Source organism: Acanthochromis polyacanthus, chromosome 1, assembly GCF_021347895.1.
Source record: "Acanthochromis polyacanthus isolate Apoly-LR-REF ecotype Palm Island chromosome 1, KAUST_Apoly_ChrSc, whole genome shotgun sequence".
Classification (NCBI taxonomy): domain Eukaryota; kingdom Metazoa; phylum Chordata; class Actinopteri; family Pomacentridae; genus Acanthochromis; species Acanthochromis polyacanthus.
Window position 1 is genome coordinate 62,279,779 of NC_067113.1, and position 18,892 is coordinate 62,298,670.

The 18,892-nt window shown below is 41.3% G+C and overlaps 1 protein-coding gene across 1 annotated transcript; it reads left to right on the forward strand.

Moving 5' to 3' along the window:
* The first annotated feature begins 3,978 nt into the window (after positions 1-3,978).
* slc38a2 (solute carrier family 38 member 2) lies at positions 3,979-15,662 on the forward strand. The gene is made up of 16 exons (XM_022220361.2): positions 3,979-4,317; positions 5,516-5,647; positions 5,746-5,827; positions 5,933-6,048; positions 7,903-7,976; positions 8,078-8,170; positions 8,527-8,602; positions 10,256-10,338; positions 10,551-10,609; positions 11,005-11,148; positions 11,248-11,327; positions 11,429-11,529; positions 12,929-13,053; positions 13,147-13,291; positions 13,388-13,485; positions 13,730-15,662. Exons 2-16 carry the CDS (start codon positions 5,523-5,525, stop codon positions 13,844-13,846), a joined length of 1,518 nt encoding a protein of 505 aa, XP_022076053.1. The 5' UTR covers positions 3,979-4,317; positions 5,516-5,522; the 3' UTR covers positions 13,847-15,662.
* The last annotated feature ends 3,230 nt before the right edge of the window (positions 15,663-18,892 follow it).

Here is an 18,892-nt window from a genome sequence, read left to right on the forward strand (position 1 = left end):
TTCTGAAATTTTATCAAAACAGAGTTATCTGTTTTTGCAAATGAACTCTTCATATATACTTTATATATACTTTATATACAGTCTATGTTCTGTAGTAGTAGTAGCACAGCAGTAGTCAAAGTATTACAAGAACAAGTAGTAGTAGCAGGAATGCAGGTAGTAGGTAAAAGGTGTAACTGTGGGGATCATCAGTAGTAATACTGTAGTGGTAGCTGTGACAATTGTAAGATTAAGTAACAGTAGTACGGATTGTAGTGGAAAACGTGAGGAGAGTTGTGTTATTCTTTATCAGAAGTGTTCATTTACCAGCCATAAAAAAGTTGTAATCAGCTAAAGTTCAGAGTGGTTGCAAGAGACCGAAGTTTTCATGGATCACGTGGTTGAAGACAAAGGCCACCCATCAGCCCGCGAACAGATTGTTCTGCTCTCAGTCCTCCCAGCATTAATATTAAACAGGAGACCTAGCCGTGGAAGATTTCACTCTCACACATACACACCTGACCCAGCAAGAAAAGCCAGCGGCGTGAACGAGGATCAGGATGATCGCTGTCACATGACGGTGTGTGTGCGTAATCTCCCTCAGACAGGGAGGTCTGCTTTGAAGCTCCTTTCACTGGCTGATCTGGACTGACATCCGTCCAGAACACTCCAAGTCTACTTGACCTTGCAATACTCTCCAGTGGCTCTGCGGTGTGTCTGTGGGGCTCAGTCAGGGGGTGGTGACACTGTTCTGCTGCAGAAATAGAGCAGTTTGCTGGTAAATGAATGAATACTCATCGCACTAAAATGTTAATCAATGCAGCAGTGACTCCCAGAGCAGTGCTGCAGTTTTTAGGAAGTGACAGCTGAACCTGATGAGTCACAAATGGCAAATGGTGCTGTGTGATGTAGCTAGTTATCTGGCAAAGAGGTCTAAACAGCTAGGAGTAATGAAAAAGGCTTTAAATGGTCGTAGAAGCAGCCTTACAAATTCCAAATAGTGAGCTAAAACTAATAAATGATACTAAAAGATTATAATACATTGCTCGAAATGATAAATAGAAACATGAACTACATGATGGAATGGATAAAAGTAGGCTAATGACTAAACAGATGAAATAGTTAGCCAAAAGCAACTGCAATAGCTACTTAAAATGTTGTGATAAAATAGAACACTAGCTTTCAGTTTCAGAGATAAATACAGTGCCTTGTGAAAGTATTCGGCCCCCTTGAACTTTTCAACCTTTCGCCACATTTCAGGCTTCAAACATAAAGATATAAAATTTTAATTTTTTGTCAAGAATCAACAACAAGTGGGACACAATCGTGAAGTGGAACGAAATTTATTGGATAGTTTATACTTTTTAACAAGTAAAAAACTGAAAAGTGGGGCGTGCAATATTATTCGGCCCCTTTACTTTCAGTGCAGCAAACTCACTCCAGAAGTTCAGTGAGGATCTCTGAATGAACCAATGTTGTCCTAAATGACTGATGATGATAAATAGAATCCACCTGTGTGTGATCAAGTCTCCGTATAAATGCACCTGCTCTGTGATAGTCTCAGGGTTCTGTTTAAAGTGCAGAGAGCATCATGAAGACCAAGGAACACACCAGGCAGGTCCCAGATACTGTTGTGGAGAAGTTTAAAGCCAGATTTGGATACAAAAAGATTTCCCAAGCTTTAAACATCTCAAGGAGCACTGTGCAAGCAATCATATTGAAATGGAAGGAGTATCAGACCACTGCAAATCTACCAAGACCCGGCCGTCCCTCTAAACTTTCACCTCCAACAAGGAGAAGACTGATCAGAGATGCAGCCAAGAGGCCCATGATCACTCTGGATGAACTGCAGAGATCTACAGCTGAGGTGGGAGAGTCTGTCCATAGGACAACAATCAGTCGTACACTGCACAAATCTGGCCTTTATGGAAGAGTGGCAAGAAGAAAGCCATTTCTCAAAGATATCCATAAAAAGTCTCGTTTGAAGTTTGCCACAAGCCACCTGGGAGACACACCAAACATGTGGAAGAAGGTGCTCTGGTCAGATGAAACCAAAATGGAACTTTTTGGCCACAATGCAAAACGATATGTTTGGCGTAAAAGCAACACAGCTCATCACCCTGAACACACCATCCCCACTGTCAAACATGGTGGTGGCAGCCTCATGGTTTGGGCCTGCTTTTCTTCAGCAGGGACAGGGAAGATGGTTAAAATTGATGGGAAGATGAATGGAGCCAAATACAGGAGCATTCTGGAAGAAAACCTGTTGGAGTCTGCAAAAGACCTGAGACTGGGACGGAGATTTCTCTTCCAACAGGACAATGATCCAAAACATAAAGCCAAATCTACAATGGAATGGTTCACAAATAAACGTATCCAGGTGTTAGAATGGCCAAGTCAAAGTCCAGACCTGAATCCAATGGAGAATCTGTGGGCAGAGCTGAAGACTGCTGTCACAAACGCTCTCCATCCAACCTCACTGAGCTCGAGCTGTTTTGCAAGGAAGAATGGGCAAGAATTTCAGTCTCTCAATGTGCAAAACTGATAGAGACATACCCCAAGTGACTTGCAGCTGTAATTGCAGCAAAAGGTGGCGCTACAAAGTATTAATGCAAGGGGGCCGAATAATATTGCACGCCCCACTTTTCAGGTTTTTATTTGTTAAAAAAGTTTAAAATATCCAATAAATTTCGTTCTACTTCACGATTGTGTCCCACTTGTTGTTGATTCTTGACAAAAAATTAAAATTTTATATCTTTATGTTTGAAGCCTGAAATGTGGCGAAAGGTTGAAAAGTTCAAGGGGGCCGAATACTTTCACAAGGCACTGTAAGTAACAAACAAATTGCTGAAATGAATAACTTCGAGTAATGGTTGAAATAGCTAAAAATACACAATGAATGGTTGACAGGTTAATAGTTAAACTCAAAGTCCTTATAGGGGAGTCTCCCTGTCAGGTAATTCATGCTAACAGGCTACTATCAAAATGAACAGGGAGAGAACTGTAATGTCAGTGGTCACCAGGACATTAAAACTGTATGTGTAGAACTGACGGTCATATCTGATAAAAACTGTGGAAAAGTTGTGGTGACTTTGCTGTAAAATATGCTTTTAAAAACATTTTCCCCTACTGGGATACTACGCGTGTGCAAAGTCTCATCACAACAAGCTTGAGGGAATGTGACAACATGGATGTTTTCCAGTTACAAGTCACTCAGACAAGTTTAAACTTTTATTCATGAGGTAACATAACTGCACAAGGGTTTTCTAATCATCAGTGAGCCTTTCACCACCATTAGCTAACACAATGGAGCATTAGAACACAGGAGTGATGGTTGCTGGAAATGTTCCTCTGTACCCCTATGGAGATATTCCATTAAAAATCAGCGGTTTCCAGCTAGAATAGTCATTTACCACATTAGCTATGTCTACACTGGATTTATCATTCATTTAATGTTATCCTCATTGAAAAAATGCTTTTCTTTCAAAAATAAGAAGTGACCCTAAACTTTTGAACAGTAGCGTAAGTAAGAAGGTTGCTATTCTGTCATAGAGAGTAAATATTCATGTTACAGCTAATAGAAAGAAACATTACAACTTCTTGTATTTTAAGTACAGAAAGGCAGAAGGCAGAATTTATAAAAATAGGAGTATATCTCATGTACAGTAGTGTTTGGTGCTTTGTTGTGACCTTCTAGCAGCTTGTCTTGTAACGTTTCCATACACATTTAATTGTCAGATAAGTTGAGAGCATTTTTCTACCTTAGTGCCACATAGTATTTTCGTGGTTTCTCGTAATAGCACCTATTGTTAAGTGCTCAGTGTCTGCCTGTGGTTTTCCAGAGGGAGTCTCTGGGTCAGACTGTGTTTGTATACAAAACTACGTCACTGGTGTGCGTAAAGAATCTCCGCCTCCTGACTCCTCCTCTCTCCCCCCCATTCTCCCCCCTCCTGTCTCCCTGGGCTGATGCAATGCTCATCTATAAAGGGTGAGTCCCCACCCCTCCTCCAACAGAACAGGGTCTTCTCTCCGAGCGCGCCGCATCTCTGGGATTTTGGTTTTAATCAGTCAATAAATCCAAATTCTTTTATTTGCTTTTACGCGTCTCTCGGTCTATTCCAAGTGTCTTTTTTTGGGCTACTTGAACCGTTTCAGTGTCTGTTTTAAATCAGATCCTGCCTTCTAATAAGCCTATCAATCCATCTTCTGTTCTTATAACAAAAAAAACCCCGAATATCCTCAAGGATCAGCTGATTTTTGTGAGGAAATCGTCCGGACAGTTGCTGTTTCTTTTGTCGCTGAAGGGATTTTACAGGCATCCTGCCACATCTTTACAAGGTAAGAATGCCGGCATCTTCTCATGTGCTGACTGTCTGTCTGTCAGGAAAATTACCGGGTGTGATCGGCTCAGTCTTTGAACTCGATCTCTACATATCAAGATTTAACATTTCTTGGTTTTCTGTTTATAAATGAACACATCATTTGCTACCTTCATGTTGGATTTTCAGTCACATTTAAACCAAAATACATGTTTCCGCCTCTAATGAGCCAATCATCTAGAACAAATCGCTCTATCACCGTATGTACATGTTATTCTAAGGAGCTAAAAATGCATTTAGGCGTTCTTTCTTAGCAGGTTAGAAAGCCTGGTTCAGATAAATGAATAATGAAGCGGTGTGACAATGATGCTGCAGTGCTGGACTCGTGTCTGGAGGTGGAACAAGGGTGTCACTGCCACACACACCAACAAACACGCTCTGGTTGAAAGGGAAAACGTGCCACAGTGCCCATATGTGTCCTGGATTTTAAAAAAACAAACAAACCAAACACTCCAAACATCTGCCGGGTTTGAATGAGAGCGCAATCCTCTGCGCAAAATGGAGAGCCATGCCCATAAAGGGACAACACGTGCCATTGTTTCCACTGGAGCCGGCCATGGAAATAATGTCATTAAACGGATCTGGCTGTGCGTCTTTTGGGCTCCGCAAGGCTCCCCATGTACGTCATTTTCATCCAAGAACAGATGTGTGAATATTTAAGGATGCCAAATTCGGAAAAAGCTGAAAACATGAAGCTTTTTTTATTCTGATTGAAGTTTAAAGAATGCGATGTGTCCAGAAAAAGACGCGGACACACCCTGATTTCATTTCAATTTTCAAATGATTTCGGAGGGAAATGTGCGCAAAGTCAGCGGCGCGTACTGCGGCTTTTTTTTTTTTTTTTTTTTTTTGTCATTCAGCATCTAGAGAGCAGCTGAGGTGATGTCGGGTGGACGCGGATGCCGGTCTGGTATTTTTCCACTGCCGGTGCGTCACCCCCCTCCCTCCTCTTCCTCCTTCACCTCCTCCTCTCGCTGAAGCGGAGTCACATGACGCTGCTGCGCGTTCCCGTTCACTGTAATATTGATTATTCTAAAGGGAGGGAGCGTGAACGCGCGCGGCTAGAAATAAAGATGCTGGGGCGAGATGGAGATGACGCAGGAGGCAGAAATACACAAATGCAGCAGCATAATCAACACATTTGCTCTGTTTTTCAGCTTTAAAATGCCCAGTGAAAAGCAGCCCACTGCCAGAACTGAGATGAAATCTTTGAAACCTGCGCACGAAGACGACAGCAGCAGCTCCAACAGCAATGAATACCCTTATGTGAAGAAGGTCCCACTGGACGGGTACGGCTCATATATGCCAAAACATGAGGAAAAATATCAACCTGTGTGCTTCACATGAATTCTCCTCACTTCTTCTTTTTTCTTCTTCCCTTCTGAAGCCAATACCCTGACCTGGACGCAGAGAGTCAGAACTTCCTGCCTGAACACAACCTGGGCAAGAAGAAGTATGAAACTGAATATGTAAGAGTTTCTCTCACCTCCCAGCACATTTATCTGCTTGTATCGGATGTGTGATGTGTGATTTTCCCTCATCTCCTGACTGTGTGTGTCTCCTTCCATGCACAGCATCAGGGCAATGCCTCCTTTGGCATGTCAGTCTTCAACCTGGGCAACGCCATCATGGGCAGCGGCATCCTGGGTCTGTCCTACGCCATGGCCAACACCGGCATCGCCCTCTTTGTGTGAGTATCTGCTCTACTGAAGTGTTAATCCTTCATTTTGAAGATGTGTTTATTCAAAGGAGGACATGAGGCAGGGCGAGGTGCAGAGTGTACAGAAGAAACTAAAGCCAGCGAGGGCGGCTTTGGTTTCTTCATCCAAATCAAGCTGAGGCAGGTGTGGTTGTGTCTGTTGCACCAAGGTCACAGATCATGATGTACCGTGGCAGTGTGTTGATTCAGCAGCAGGTCGACCCTGAGGGAGGCAGATTACACCGGGGTCGAAAGTTTGCCCCAGCACAGCTGAAGTGCTCTCTATCGTGTTTGCTGCAGATAAAAGTGTGGAGAGAAAGTTCTTTTATAGCGAGAAGAATTCAACAAATAGCTCTTCTCAGGGTAAACTGAAGGTTTCTATTAAAGCGCCCCCTGCTGGTGATTCAGTGCATCAAATTAGCTGTGAATTTTGCAGCATATGTGAACAACTTAAGCCATTTTACATTATGTGGATTGTGGATTTCTGTAGTTTTCCTCCTCTAACTCAGTTTTCCCTTGCTCATACGAGACACGGCGTCTTAAGAGGCCAAAGGTTTTACTACCACTCAGGCAGCATCTGGTAGGACTGATCCCCAAGCAGCTTATCGTCTCCCAAATACAACCTGAAGCTCTGAGGAGGCGGAAAGCAGTGGAAAAACACTGGTACTAATGGAATAATGGGGAAAATAGTAATTATGTGAACATGCTAGAATCTGATCGTACGCCTCAGTAAAACATGGGTGCCACCAAATGGCAGTTTTGCGTCACTTTACAAACACAGGGAGTGGCAGGAGAAGCAGCTTAGACAGGCTAATCCTGCTGCATTAAGGCCAGAGTTATGCAAACGGAGAGATAATGTACGCTCACATGAGATCATGAATGGAGAAGAGCGTGGTTCTCTCTCAGCCACCGAGTGTCCTATCTGAGCTCTGCATCTGCAGGAAGACGGAGATTACAACAATTTAACAGCTGACGTCGATGGGAGTGTTTCTAGTCGCTCTATCACTGACTAATACGGGATAGTTAGGATTTTACATGTGTTTGCATTTTGAAACCTCGTCTAGTTGAGTGTTACTACGTTTGCTGAGCGCTAACCAGCCCAATGCAGTACAAACTGACTGAAAAGGTCATTTCAGACAAATTATGTCATAGGCAGACAAGTGGCCACTGAAGCAGCTGGATGATCCCATGCTGAGAAGGAACGTCTTTGCAGGACAAGTCTGTAATGGTCAGGAGATTTGTTTTCACCTGCACTATTAATACCCTGAACACTCAGCGCTGCCTCTGCAGCATCACAGAGGCGTTCAAAGGATCTCATATAAGGAAACCTTTCGTCCTTTGCTGATGCTGCTCATGACTAAAGAACCTGCAGAGTGATGCTGCCTTCAAGGTCTTTGCTGATCAGGTCCACAAAATGGGAGAAAATGCAGGTTTTCACTATGCTAGATGATTTTCTTCTGAAAATCTGCAGACTCCTGAGTATCAAAGGCAGCACTACAAACCGCTGACTCTTTATTATGAGGAGCAGTTTCATGACAAAAGCGGAAATCTGGTGAAAGCACCTCATCCAACAGTTCCATTCCTCCTAAAGATATACGTCCATACAGACATTTCATGACTGAATGGATGAACAACATCTTCAGCAGAAGCGGTACAGGAGTATCTGACCTTCACGTTAGCCAAATGTCAATGTGTTTGTTTACCTCCATTACAAAATACATTTATCATTCAGTTGGCTTTTAAAGTCCCATGTTAAGCAGGTTCATCATTGATTGGTTGTTTTTTTTCCTTGAAATTGCATCTGGAGTTGGTACACAGTTAAAGATCGCTCTGGTCTGTTTACAGGATTCTCCTCACAGCTGTCGCCATCTTCTCATTGTATTCTGTCCACTTGCTGCTGAAGACGGCCAACGAAGGAGGTGAGCCTGTTAGATTTATGTGCACCAAACTATCCAAATGTTTCCTGATGTCGTTGTCAAATTTTAAATCTACAATTCTCTGGGTGTTTTTCTCTCTGAAGGTGCTCTGGTTTACGAGCAGCTGGGATACAAAGCCTTTGGGATACCTGGGAAACTGGCAGCTTCCTGCTCCATCACCATGCAGAACATCGGAGGTGAGCGACTGTTGCATTCTCACTTTTTTATACGGCTTATGCAACTATAATTGAACCACTCGTCTATATTTATCTGCCATGTGCTTTTCTGATGAGCTAAACACTGCTCCTCTGTGTCTAAACTGAGAGCATGAGGGGGAAAAAAACAATCCTGGCTGATGGAAACCAGCCTCTGTTTGTGGAACACAGCGTAGCTTCCAGTAAAAACTTGAGTCATTCCACAAGCATGTGTGAAACTGTCAGCCCCTCTCCAAATATTAGCCAGCATTATTTCTGTACTGGAGTCTCCTGCACGAACATGACTTGGCTCATTTTACAATGAAGTGTCCTAACTATGATTGTTTTTTCCCTGACAGCCATGTCCAGCTACCTCTACATCGTCAAATACGAGCTGCCCCTCGTCATTGAAGCTTTTGTGGGAACCAGCAACGAGTGAGTTACTAAATACTTCAGTAGCTCTCAAACACCTGCAGGTTGGAAACAGATGTGTTTCTGTTCACACTTCCAACAGCTGCAGCAGTTTCAAGTGAAAATGACTGATTTGACTGTCTTTAAAGCCGCCATGTGGAGTTCTCTTGTAAACAAACAAAATCCATGTTTACAAAATGGTGGCCCCCTCATAAAAACACTGCTCAGTAGCACTCCTAATGGTCAAAACGTACGAGGGTAGCTTTAACTTTCAGCATCAGGATGAATCATATCAGGCTTTACAGTATCCATACTAGTCGTTTGTTTGATTTGCACATTTCAGGGGATTGAGTTTAGATTGCAGAATTAAAAATAAACATATAAATGTGAAAATCAAACAAAAATCTATTTTAAAAAAATCTTGATTTTCCTTGACAGTGATAAGAATTCATGAAACATTTTATATAACTAATGATATCGGCTGCAGATTTTTCGCACACAGCTGAACACTGATGTTAGACTATTTATCAGGCAAGCTATATCTATGAACAAAATGTCTTTACAGAAGAGTTTACATCCCGAAATGAGTGTTTGCAATGTGAGCCGGGCTCTAAATAATGTGAGGTTTTGGTGTTTAACTGACGTGTAAAACAGGAGGAATGCCCGGCAGCAGCACTCCAGGTGGAGTAGCACATCAGCAAAATGGCTGCCAGCTGTTCTTCAAGTGCTGCGCATGAAAGAAGGTGAAGCAGCGTCTTTGTGCTGCCGTTTGAGTAGAGCAGGATAGAGGCAGTGTGTGGAGGAGGGTGTCTGGACGTTTTAAAGGGACGGACAGTCCTCGGTCTCTGTGTGCCGCCCTTCAAAGAACCCTTTTAGACAACGCAGCCGGTGCCGCATCGAGACAGAGCGCGGGATGAGCTCACTGCGACCCCGCTTCAAGTTTAAAAAATTAATGTGGCTTGGCTCCTCAGTGCTGCTTTGTTACGTCTATTTCTGCGGCCGATGCAGTCATCCTGCAGGCCAGAGCGTGTCAGCTGACTGGCAGATGTTGGCGAAGCTTCGGCTTGACAAGATGTGTCAAAGCAGCGGCTGAGATGTTTGATCAAGACTGAAGCTGAGGAGGGAGGAAAGGAAGGTTCCGACAGAGAAGTGGATTTAATGTGATGTTTTCAGCGCTGAGTGTTCAGTTTTAGAGCTAATCAGTTTACCGTGCTGCTGATTAATCAGTCTGTGTTTGGAGAAAAATGATTGACTATGTGATCAAAGCTATCAGAAGCCTGAAGTAAACTGACAAAAAATATAAAATAAATGTTAACTTGTCAACAGCTGACACTACTAACATTAAAAATCATGTATTACGTAATATAATATTATTATATATTTGTACATTTTGAAGCTTTGAAGTTGTTTTTACTTCAAATTACATGAAGATGAAAAGGAAAACATGACAAAACATGGTACATTTCATACAGAACACTGCCTAAAAAAGTGCATAAATTAAGGTTTTCTGATTTAGAACTGCAATTCCAAATAGGTGATAAACCTACAAAACACATGCAGGTTCTTCTAAAAAACAAGTCTTTCTCTGCAATGAGTTAACTATGTTCATGTGCCAAAAAAGAAACAAAAATCTCGTTGTGTTGGTGACATGCTGACATGTTCTGTCCTGTATTTCAGCGAATGGTACACCAACGGAGACTACCTGGTGCTGCTGGTGACTGTTGCCATTATCCTGCCCCTGTCACTTCTCAGGAACTTGGGTAAGAAGTGAAATAACGTCAGATGCATTTCGAAATAGGGTTCAGGTTAGACTAGAGTGACGCACTTGTACACAATGTAACACTTCTAACTTTGAAGTCCATACAACGTTTGCAGCTTAGAGTGAAGTGATAAAAGTTAAAAAAAGAAGCATTCCCCAGCTTTATACCAGAAATAGCTCACACTCATGTCTATGTTTTTCTTCCCCCCTCAGGTTACCTCGGTTACACCAGTGGTCTGTCCCTGCTCTGCATGGTGTTCTTTCTTATTGTGGTAAGTGTGACCCATCTTCCTCATTCCACGACTCGTTTTATTTGGCACATGAATGAGCATGCTGTTCCACTGTTTGTCAGAACATGATGTAGTTTTCCCTCTAAATTCCCATGCTCCCACTGAAACAGCAGGAATGTTTTATTGGGAAATGCAAGAAATGAAAAAAGAAAAAAGAAAACAGCTAAATACCTTAGTTGGGCTTCCTTGGAATTTTGTGTGTCTAAGATGATGTAGTCACAACATTATCACAACAACAGAAACACCTACTGGATTTCAGCTAAAAAACACCAGATTCTTTAACTTGTCAGCACAATCCCTTAGAGATCCCGCATTAAATGTTTTTTTTTTTTCTAAAATCAAACTGTTAACCTTAAACTTGCCCTCCGATCTTCCAGGTGATCATTAAGAAGTTCCAGATGCCGTGCCCTCTGCCTGTTTCCTTGGATTCTCTAAACAGCAGCTTTCCTGACCTCAACCTGTCCACTGTGAACAACAGCGATGACAAATGCAGGCCCAAATACTTTGTCTTTAACTCACAGGTAAAACCCACAAAACATCTGGGGAACTGAAGTAAAACCAGCAAAAGCATTTGTACTCTTTGGGTGTAAATTCTGAATGCATTGCTCTATTTTTTCCAGACTGTCTATGCCGTTCCCATCCTGACCTTCGCCTTCGTGTGCCACCCCGCCATCCTGCCCATGTACGAGGAGCTCAAAGAGTGAGTACTCGCTGCTTTACTTTCCCTTTTCAATCCTTGTTATTGATTTTGGTTTGGTGTCTAAATGAAGCATCCCCTTCCCTTCATTGTGTCCTGAACAGCCGTTCCCGCAGAAAGATGCAGGGTGTCGCCAACGTGTCCTTCCTGGCCATGTTCATCATGTACTTGCTGGCTGCCCTCTTTGGATACCTGACCTTTAACTGTGAGTGTTTGACCAGGACAAGGCATACACTGAATAATATATAGTTGCTGGAATTATTTAAATTTTAATTTCACTTGTAGTAATGTCTACAAATGCCTGACAGTGTGGGCTACAAGCAGTCCTTGCCTGAATGTTAAATATAACAGACAATCAATCGTTCAAGGTTAAACGAAGACGCTTCCAGGCCTAAATAAATAATGAATTTTGCAGTCTGTTATGTAACACTGTGAAAAAAACACACCTGATGCAGCTGAGCAGTCTTTATCATGACTGGAACATTTGAGAAACGGGACAGAAATGTTCCTGGAACGTCACTCCAGTTACACAAGAGCATGATAGTGAGGTGAGCACACACTTCCTGAAACCTGCCTCGGTGTTGTGTTCAGTTTGAGATGGGGGAATCCAGGGTTGCGAAATCTCACCTACTTTTCCGCTTTAAATGCTCAAAAAGCTCCAGTTCATCCAGTGAAGCTTAAATTCACCACATTAACGTGCTTACAGTGACAACGCTAACAGACTGATGTTTAGCAGGTGTAATGTTTAAGATGGTTGCCATGTACGGCTAATCATGTTAGCATTTGATAATTAGCACTGAACATTAGCTGAGGCAAAAGTTAGAGTCAGAACTAGGCCTCACTTGTTTTTTCACTGCGATAATGGCTACATATTTGAAACCTGTTTTCAACTTTAAAACAACCTCAACATGTTTTATGTTTTTATTAGACAGCTAGCTTAGACTAATGTAAATGAAACCACCCTAAACTCCTATTATTTCTTTCCAATGCAACTTCAAAACTCATTTATCTTGTCTTTTTAAAATTCCTGTTTGTTTAAGTGCAATAGCTTAGCCATTTCTAATGCTAAATTTAGCTAGTCGGTCGCTGGCTCCAGTTTAAAAAGGATTTAATAGTAATTGTTTTTGACCCCTTTCTTTTGCTAATGTATTTTATGCTCACAAAATACAAAATGTTAGCATCTTTTTAAAATTGTACTTTAAAGTACACAGTAGCAATGCTGACAGTATGTTTAGCATAGTCCAATGTGTTAGCATATTCTAACATTTGATAATTAGCACTGAACACAAAGTACAGGTGAAGGCCTACATGTTGCTTTATTTTGATTAAAGCTTTGCATTCTAAACTTTTAGTCTTTTCATTGGCTAAATATTAAAAAACAGGACTTAGCAATTGGTGTAGCTTTCTGTTTGCTCTATCCAAACACAAAGTAGAGCTGAGGCAAAGAAAAAAGGTAGATGCTAGGCCTTCCATTCTTCTTCCTTTTGATGAGGGCTAATGATACAACGACTTTTTTCATGTAAACTGTGCTTGATCTTGAAGTTTTTCTGTATAAATATGTCACATGTGACTCATTGGATGGTCTCTGTTGTCTTTCTTCTCAGCTAACGTGGGTCCTGAGCTGCTGCACACCTACTCCGATTACTACAAATATGATGTGCTCCTGCTGATCGTCCGTCTGGCCGTGCTGACCGCCGTCACCCTTACCGTCCCCGTGGTGCTCTTCCCTGTAAGCATCCAACAAGAAAAGTCTCTCAGAGTACTGGTCAGTGCAAATATTAGTAGCTTATAAAGGCTAATCTTTGTCTCTCTCTCTCAACAGATTCGTACTTCTGTCAACCACCTCCTGTGCCCTACTAAGGACTTCAGCTGGGTCCGTCACACTGTCATCACCGTGGTCCTGCTGGCTGGTACTAACGCCCTGGTCATCCTGGTCCCTACCATCAGGGACATCTTTGGCTTCATCGGTGAGTATCTATGAATGGCAATGTGTGGTAACGTCATCCAGAGACTGACTGAAAGACATGTTGGGACTAAAACACTACATTTCTCCTCTCCATCAGGCGCTTCTGCTGCTGCCATGCTCATCTTCATCCTGCCCTCAGCTTTCTACATCAAACTGGTGAAGAAGGAGTCCATGAAGTCCATGCAAAAGATTGGGGTAAGACGTAGTTTTGGAGCTTTAACATTAGAATCAGATACCTCTTCCATGTCTGTGTGGTAAACATGTAACTGTGGCCATTAGCTGCTCAGTGCAACAGTTGAGTCATTTCTCATGCTAAGCTAATTAGCTGCTGGCTCCAGCTTTATACTGAACAGACAGGCCTTACCGTGGGATCGATCTTGTCATGTGAGGTAAAGTGGTTGAGCACATTCACGAACTGTGAAATGGTTTCCTTCTCCAGGCCACAGCGTTCCTGATATGCGGCTTCATCGTCATGATTGGCAGCATGACCTTGATCATCGTGGACTGGATCAACAACACCTTACCCACACCGGTCACGAAGCCCAACGGACACTAAAGCTCCAGGTCTCCTGCTGCGTCCTGCCGGAGGAGAGGAAGCTCTCAGCACCGGGCTGCTAAAAACGCGCAACCAAGATCGAAATGCATTGTAACAAAGAAAAACACAAGAACTCACTTGATGCTCGGCTTTGACTTCCTGAGCAGCAGACCATGCCATTCCAAGAGAATGTATCCGAACTTTGTACAGTATGCTGTTATAGACCACAAAGATGGTGTTTTGTTTTTTCTCTTTTTAATTGTAACTTTTTTCATTGTTGTTATTGCTCGTTTTTACTCTTAATGTTTTTATTTTGTAGTTACGGTACAGCTGAAAACAAATATTTGAACATGCCTCATACCAGAGATGACATAGAGTCCAAAACGCAGCTTTCGCTCAGGTACAGTGTTGTGTGAGTTTGAGTGTGGCTGTGACCTCCGAGCTCGACAACAACGGATCTCCTGAAGACTGACAAGAGGCAACAGACTTGAAAGTTTATCCTCCTCAATCCTCAATGACAGTTAAGTTCCTTCCAACAGTTTTGTTTTATATTATTATTTTTCCTTTTTTTTTTTTTACTTTGCCAAAAATGTATTTGTAAAGCATCTTTGTACATTGAAAAGCACTTACAGTTAGCACACTTGTCAGTTTCACAGGCGAGGCCTACAACACCGCCTATTCAGTATTCGTACCAAGGCTCTGTGACCTCGCTTATAGTGTCAGCTTTCCTTGTAAAACCATGCATCGGTCTACAGAACCTGCCTTTTCCAACTCGGCACTGGGATGCACAGAATCTCACACCGGGACTTTTCTCAAAACTGTATGTACTCTTTATAACCTGCTGAAGATCTTGTTGTAACGGCGTGCGCAGCGACGACACTACTGCTTGGAGAAGGCCGACAAGCCTCCCGGTTCTGCCTCACCTCTCATGGTGGTGGAAACATACATTTTTTTCTTTATGGGAGAATACTTTGAATTTGACCACGTGCTGTGGTTGTAATATACCTGTTAAACTTGCAAAAAAAAAAGGAAAAAAAAAAGCTAGAAGAGGTCAGGTGTGCTCTTAAGCACCGACAACCAAACGACGACACAGAAAGCTGAGGGTGTTACAATACTTCTGAGTGTTTTTACATACGGTTGCGCAGGTTAGTGCTTTCAAAATGTTTCACAATGAAGAACACAAGAGCTCTGTGCGGACTTGTTTCCTGCCGAGATGAGCCTGTCATCAGACGGTGCACTGTGCTTCCAACACTAACGCATCACCAAACTGTTATTGTCCAACATCTATTTATGGAAGACCGTGAAATCAATGTAATTTAATCTATTTTACTATATTTATATTATATTGTATGTACATATATATGTATATATATATATATCTATTGAGTTCAACTGTATATACGCTTTGTTTTGTTTGAATTTCTTTTTTTTTACAATAATGCATTGGAGCTGTAAAACAAAAAATACCCAAAGTGGTGAATTTGTGATACTAAAGTAGCTCTGATACACTGGAGCTTCAGCAGTTCATCTTCGCTAAAACTGACTGAACAGTCCTGCTGTGCTGATTCTTTGTAGAAAACTGTGTTCAGCGTGGAAGCCACTGGTACAGCAGCAGGAACAGGAGGCTTTGTTTTTGTTTCTTTCCTTTTAGCCCCCTGAACACAAACTCGGATCAGCGTAAGGTTCTTTCCGCACATCTCGGTTGGAGAGTACGTCAACCATCTCTTGACCTCAGGAGTAAAGAGGGCTTTGCCCGTCAATGTTACACTCTTGTTTCAATGAAACACTATGTATATCCTGTAATTAATGTCCAATTAAAATCAAAGATAACATACAACTTGGAATGTTGGTGCTCTTTGTGTCCTGTTCCTTTTTGTCTTTGAAATGTGGTTCATGAGGACAAACTGATCTTGGTCTTTGTTCATGATGTTAAGAGACTTCTGAACATCTAATCAAGTGGTTTTAGGCATGCTGGCCAATAGATGCCACTAGGGGGCGACCGATATTACAAAAACAGCAGTAATTTGATTCTAAATAAAAAGGGATTTTCAAAAGAAAATGTCAAAACCGTCAAGATATCAGTAAAAATTACACATTGGATATTTTTTTCAATTAAAATAATTACCCCTCTCTTTAAAATGACTTAGATGTAACTACACCGGTGCTTCTGTAAGAATATGCAGATTTATGAATATTATAAAGTCAACCTCTGATCATTTTTCTATAGACCTGGATCAGTAATCTTGTGGTTACCAGTTAAAATCATAGTTATATGTCAGCTTGTTTAGTCTTGAAAGAGTTTGTGATTGTGGATGACGATGACACAAAGCTAAAACTGATATATATTTTAGTTTTTTTCTTTAAAACCCTCTCCTATTTGATACTGAATTACTCTGGCTTTCACAAATAAAGAGGACAGAATTATAAGCCAGATTTACCCAAGAGAATATTAGGATCACGAAGCATGACAGAGATGTTGAAAGATCTTTTCTCCTGACCACGCTGCCCCCTAGTGGTCATGAGAGGAAGCTCTACAGCTGGACATTTTTGACTTTTTATCACAGAGATTAGATTTAGAAGTAGCTCAGACTGCCAGAACCAACAGTGAGTAATAAAAGAGTGCAGTTAGCTATCAGAATGCTTCACACTGCTGCTCCTTACATTCACAAAGTTTGTTTACTAGCTGCTATGGAGCTTTTATCAGAACACATTAGTCTCATTAAGTGGTTAAATGTGTCCTGATTTCACAGGTTTGTAGATGATAAAATGTCTATTTTTCCACATGGCAGCTTAAAAAACGACCGCACAAGACGTTTTTATTTAAAAAAAACAAGCATAATTCCCACTCTAGAGGAGTGATGATACTTATCCACAAATCAGTTCCCTTTCATGTGAAACACAGAATCATAGATCCCTTGGGGAGGTATGTCATACTCAGTGGGACTATAAACTCTATTTTAGTAAGTTTAATAAATATATATTCACCCAACAAAGATGATCCAGCTTTCTATGAAAATCTATTTTTGTCCATATCTTCAACCCCGGGTGATTATATAATTGGCGGAGACTTTAACTGCGTTTTGGACCCAATGATAGATCGTTCGACAGGTACTGATACTTCTCATCAACAGACAAGGAAAGTTATCAAGAAATTCATGTCTGATCTCAATCTTGTAGATATCTGGAGGTGTCTTAACCCTGACAAAAGGGAGTACTCATGCTTCTCGAGTACATATAAAACATACTCGAGGATAGATTATTTACTGATCACAAACTCTCTATTATCAAAAATCAAGAAATGCTGGTACGATGCCATATTGTTCTCGGACCATGCTCCAATTTCAATGAGTATACAACTGCCTAAGGCATCCTCCTCTCCACCCAGGTTTCGCTTCCAGTCTAAGTGGCTCCAATATCCCAATTTTGTGAAATTTCTCGACCAGAAAATAGACGAATATTTCTCTGTAAATACTAATCAAACCAGTGCCTCAATAAAATGGGAAGCTTTTAAAGCATTTTTAAGAGGTGAAATAATAAGTTATACTAGTTATAAATCCAAAAAATATTATGAGCAATTGAATACAATTCAACAGAAGGTAAAGGGACTAGAAAGGCAGCTCTACCACTAAATCAATCCAGGAAAGCAGCAAGAGATTCTTGAATTGAAAGCTCAATATAATGAATTAACTACAAGCAAAATAGCTTCGAATTTGCAATGGTTAAAACAGTCCTATTACGATCAGGGAGAAAAGGTGGGAAAATTGTTGGCATGGAGGATAAAAAAGGTACAAACGGAGAGGGCTATCAATATGATAATGTCTGAAGAGGGAAAACAGTTAACTGATCCTGATGAAATAAATACATCCTTTGCAAATTATTACAAAAATCTCTATAAGTCTGAATGTCAAGATGGATCGGAGGACCAGAACAGTTTTCTAGACAAACTCAATTTTCCTACCATACCAGAAGAGGCTAAAATTGGTATTGAAACTAAATTAACCATTGAGGAGTTACAACGAGCTTTACAGAGCATGAATAGTGGGAGGGCCCCTGGACACGATGGTCTACCTGTAGAGATATATAAGAAATTTTCAACCAAGTTACTCCCGCATCTTTTGGAAGTGTTTAACGAATCATATGAGAAAGGGATTCTACCTTCATCACTGAGAGGCGCAACACTTTCACTGTTGTTAAAACCAAGCAAGTCGCCCTCAGAAAGAACATCCTATCGTCCCATATCCCTAATGTCCTGTGACACCAAAATCCTATGCAAAGCTTTGGCAAAAAGAATAGAGACTGTTCTTCCAAATGTAGTTAAGAATGATCAAAATGGTTTTGTCTTACATAGGCAAGCCTTTCATAACACTCGTAGACTTTTGAATATTCTGTTTACCAAAGAAAATATTAAAGGGCATGCAATCCTATCATTAGACGCAGAAAAGGCTTTTGATAGAATCGAATGGGGCTACCTCTTCAACATTTTGAAACGATTTGGATTTGGTGATAAATACCTAAAGTGGATAAGATTATTATATACAGAGCCAATGGCAGAAATTTTAACTAATACTCAATATTCCACACCTTTTAAACTGTGTAGATCCACACGACAAGGTTGCCCCTTGTCTCCACTATTATTTGTGTTGGCTATTGAACCTTTAGCTATGGCCGTACAGCAATCAGCTGAAATTACAGGAATTACAATTGGGAGGAGAGAACATCGTTTAGCTCTCTTTGCAGATGATATTGTTTTATTTTTAACAGACCTAGACACCTCACTAGGAGCGCTAAATTTAATTCTTAGTGAATTTGGACTTTTCTCTGGATATAAAATAAATTGTTCAAAAAGTGCCCTATTAATGTTGAATAAAGAGGAGAGGGAAAACCCACCGATTCAAAGTCATTATGCCAACGTTACGGAGGGGTTTACGTACTTGGGAATTAAAATAACCCCAGAGGTCGACGGCATTCTGGCTGCCAACTATGACCTGTTGGTGAACGGGGTAGTGGACATGCTTGAAGGATGGGGTTCACTTCCAATTTCTATGATTGGACGTATTAATATTATTA

Excerpts from the sequence above, each read along its gene's own strand:
- slc38a2 (XM_022220361.2), top strand. The coding sequence starts at position 5,523 with ATGCCCAGTGAAAAGCAGCCCACTGCCAGAACTGAGATGAAATCTTTG. Across the intron at positions 6,049-7,902 it reads ACCGGCATCGCCCTCTTTGT|GATTCTCCTCACAGCTGTCG; the intron begins GTGAGTATCTGC and ends GTCTGTTTACAG. Across the intron at positions 11,149-11,247 it reads ACTTTGTCTTTAACTCACAG|ACTGTCTATGCCGTTCCCAT; the intron begins GTAAAACCCACA and ends TATTTTTTCCAG.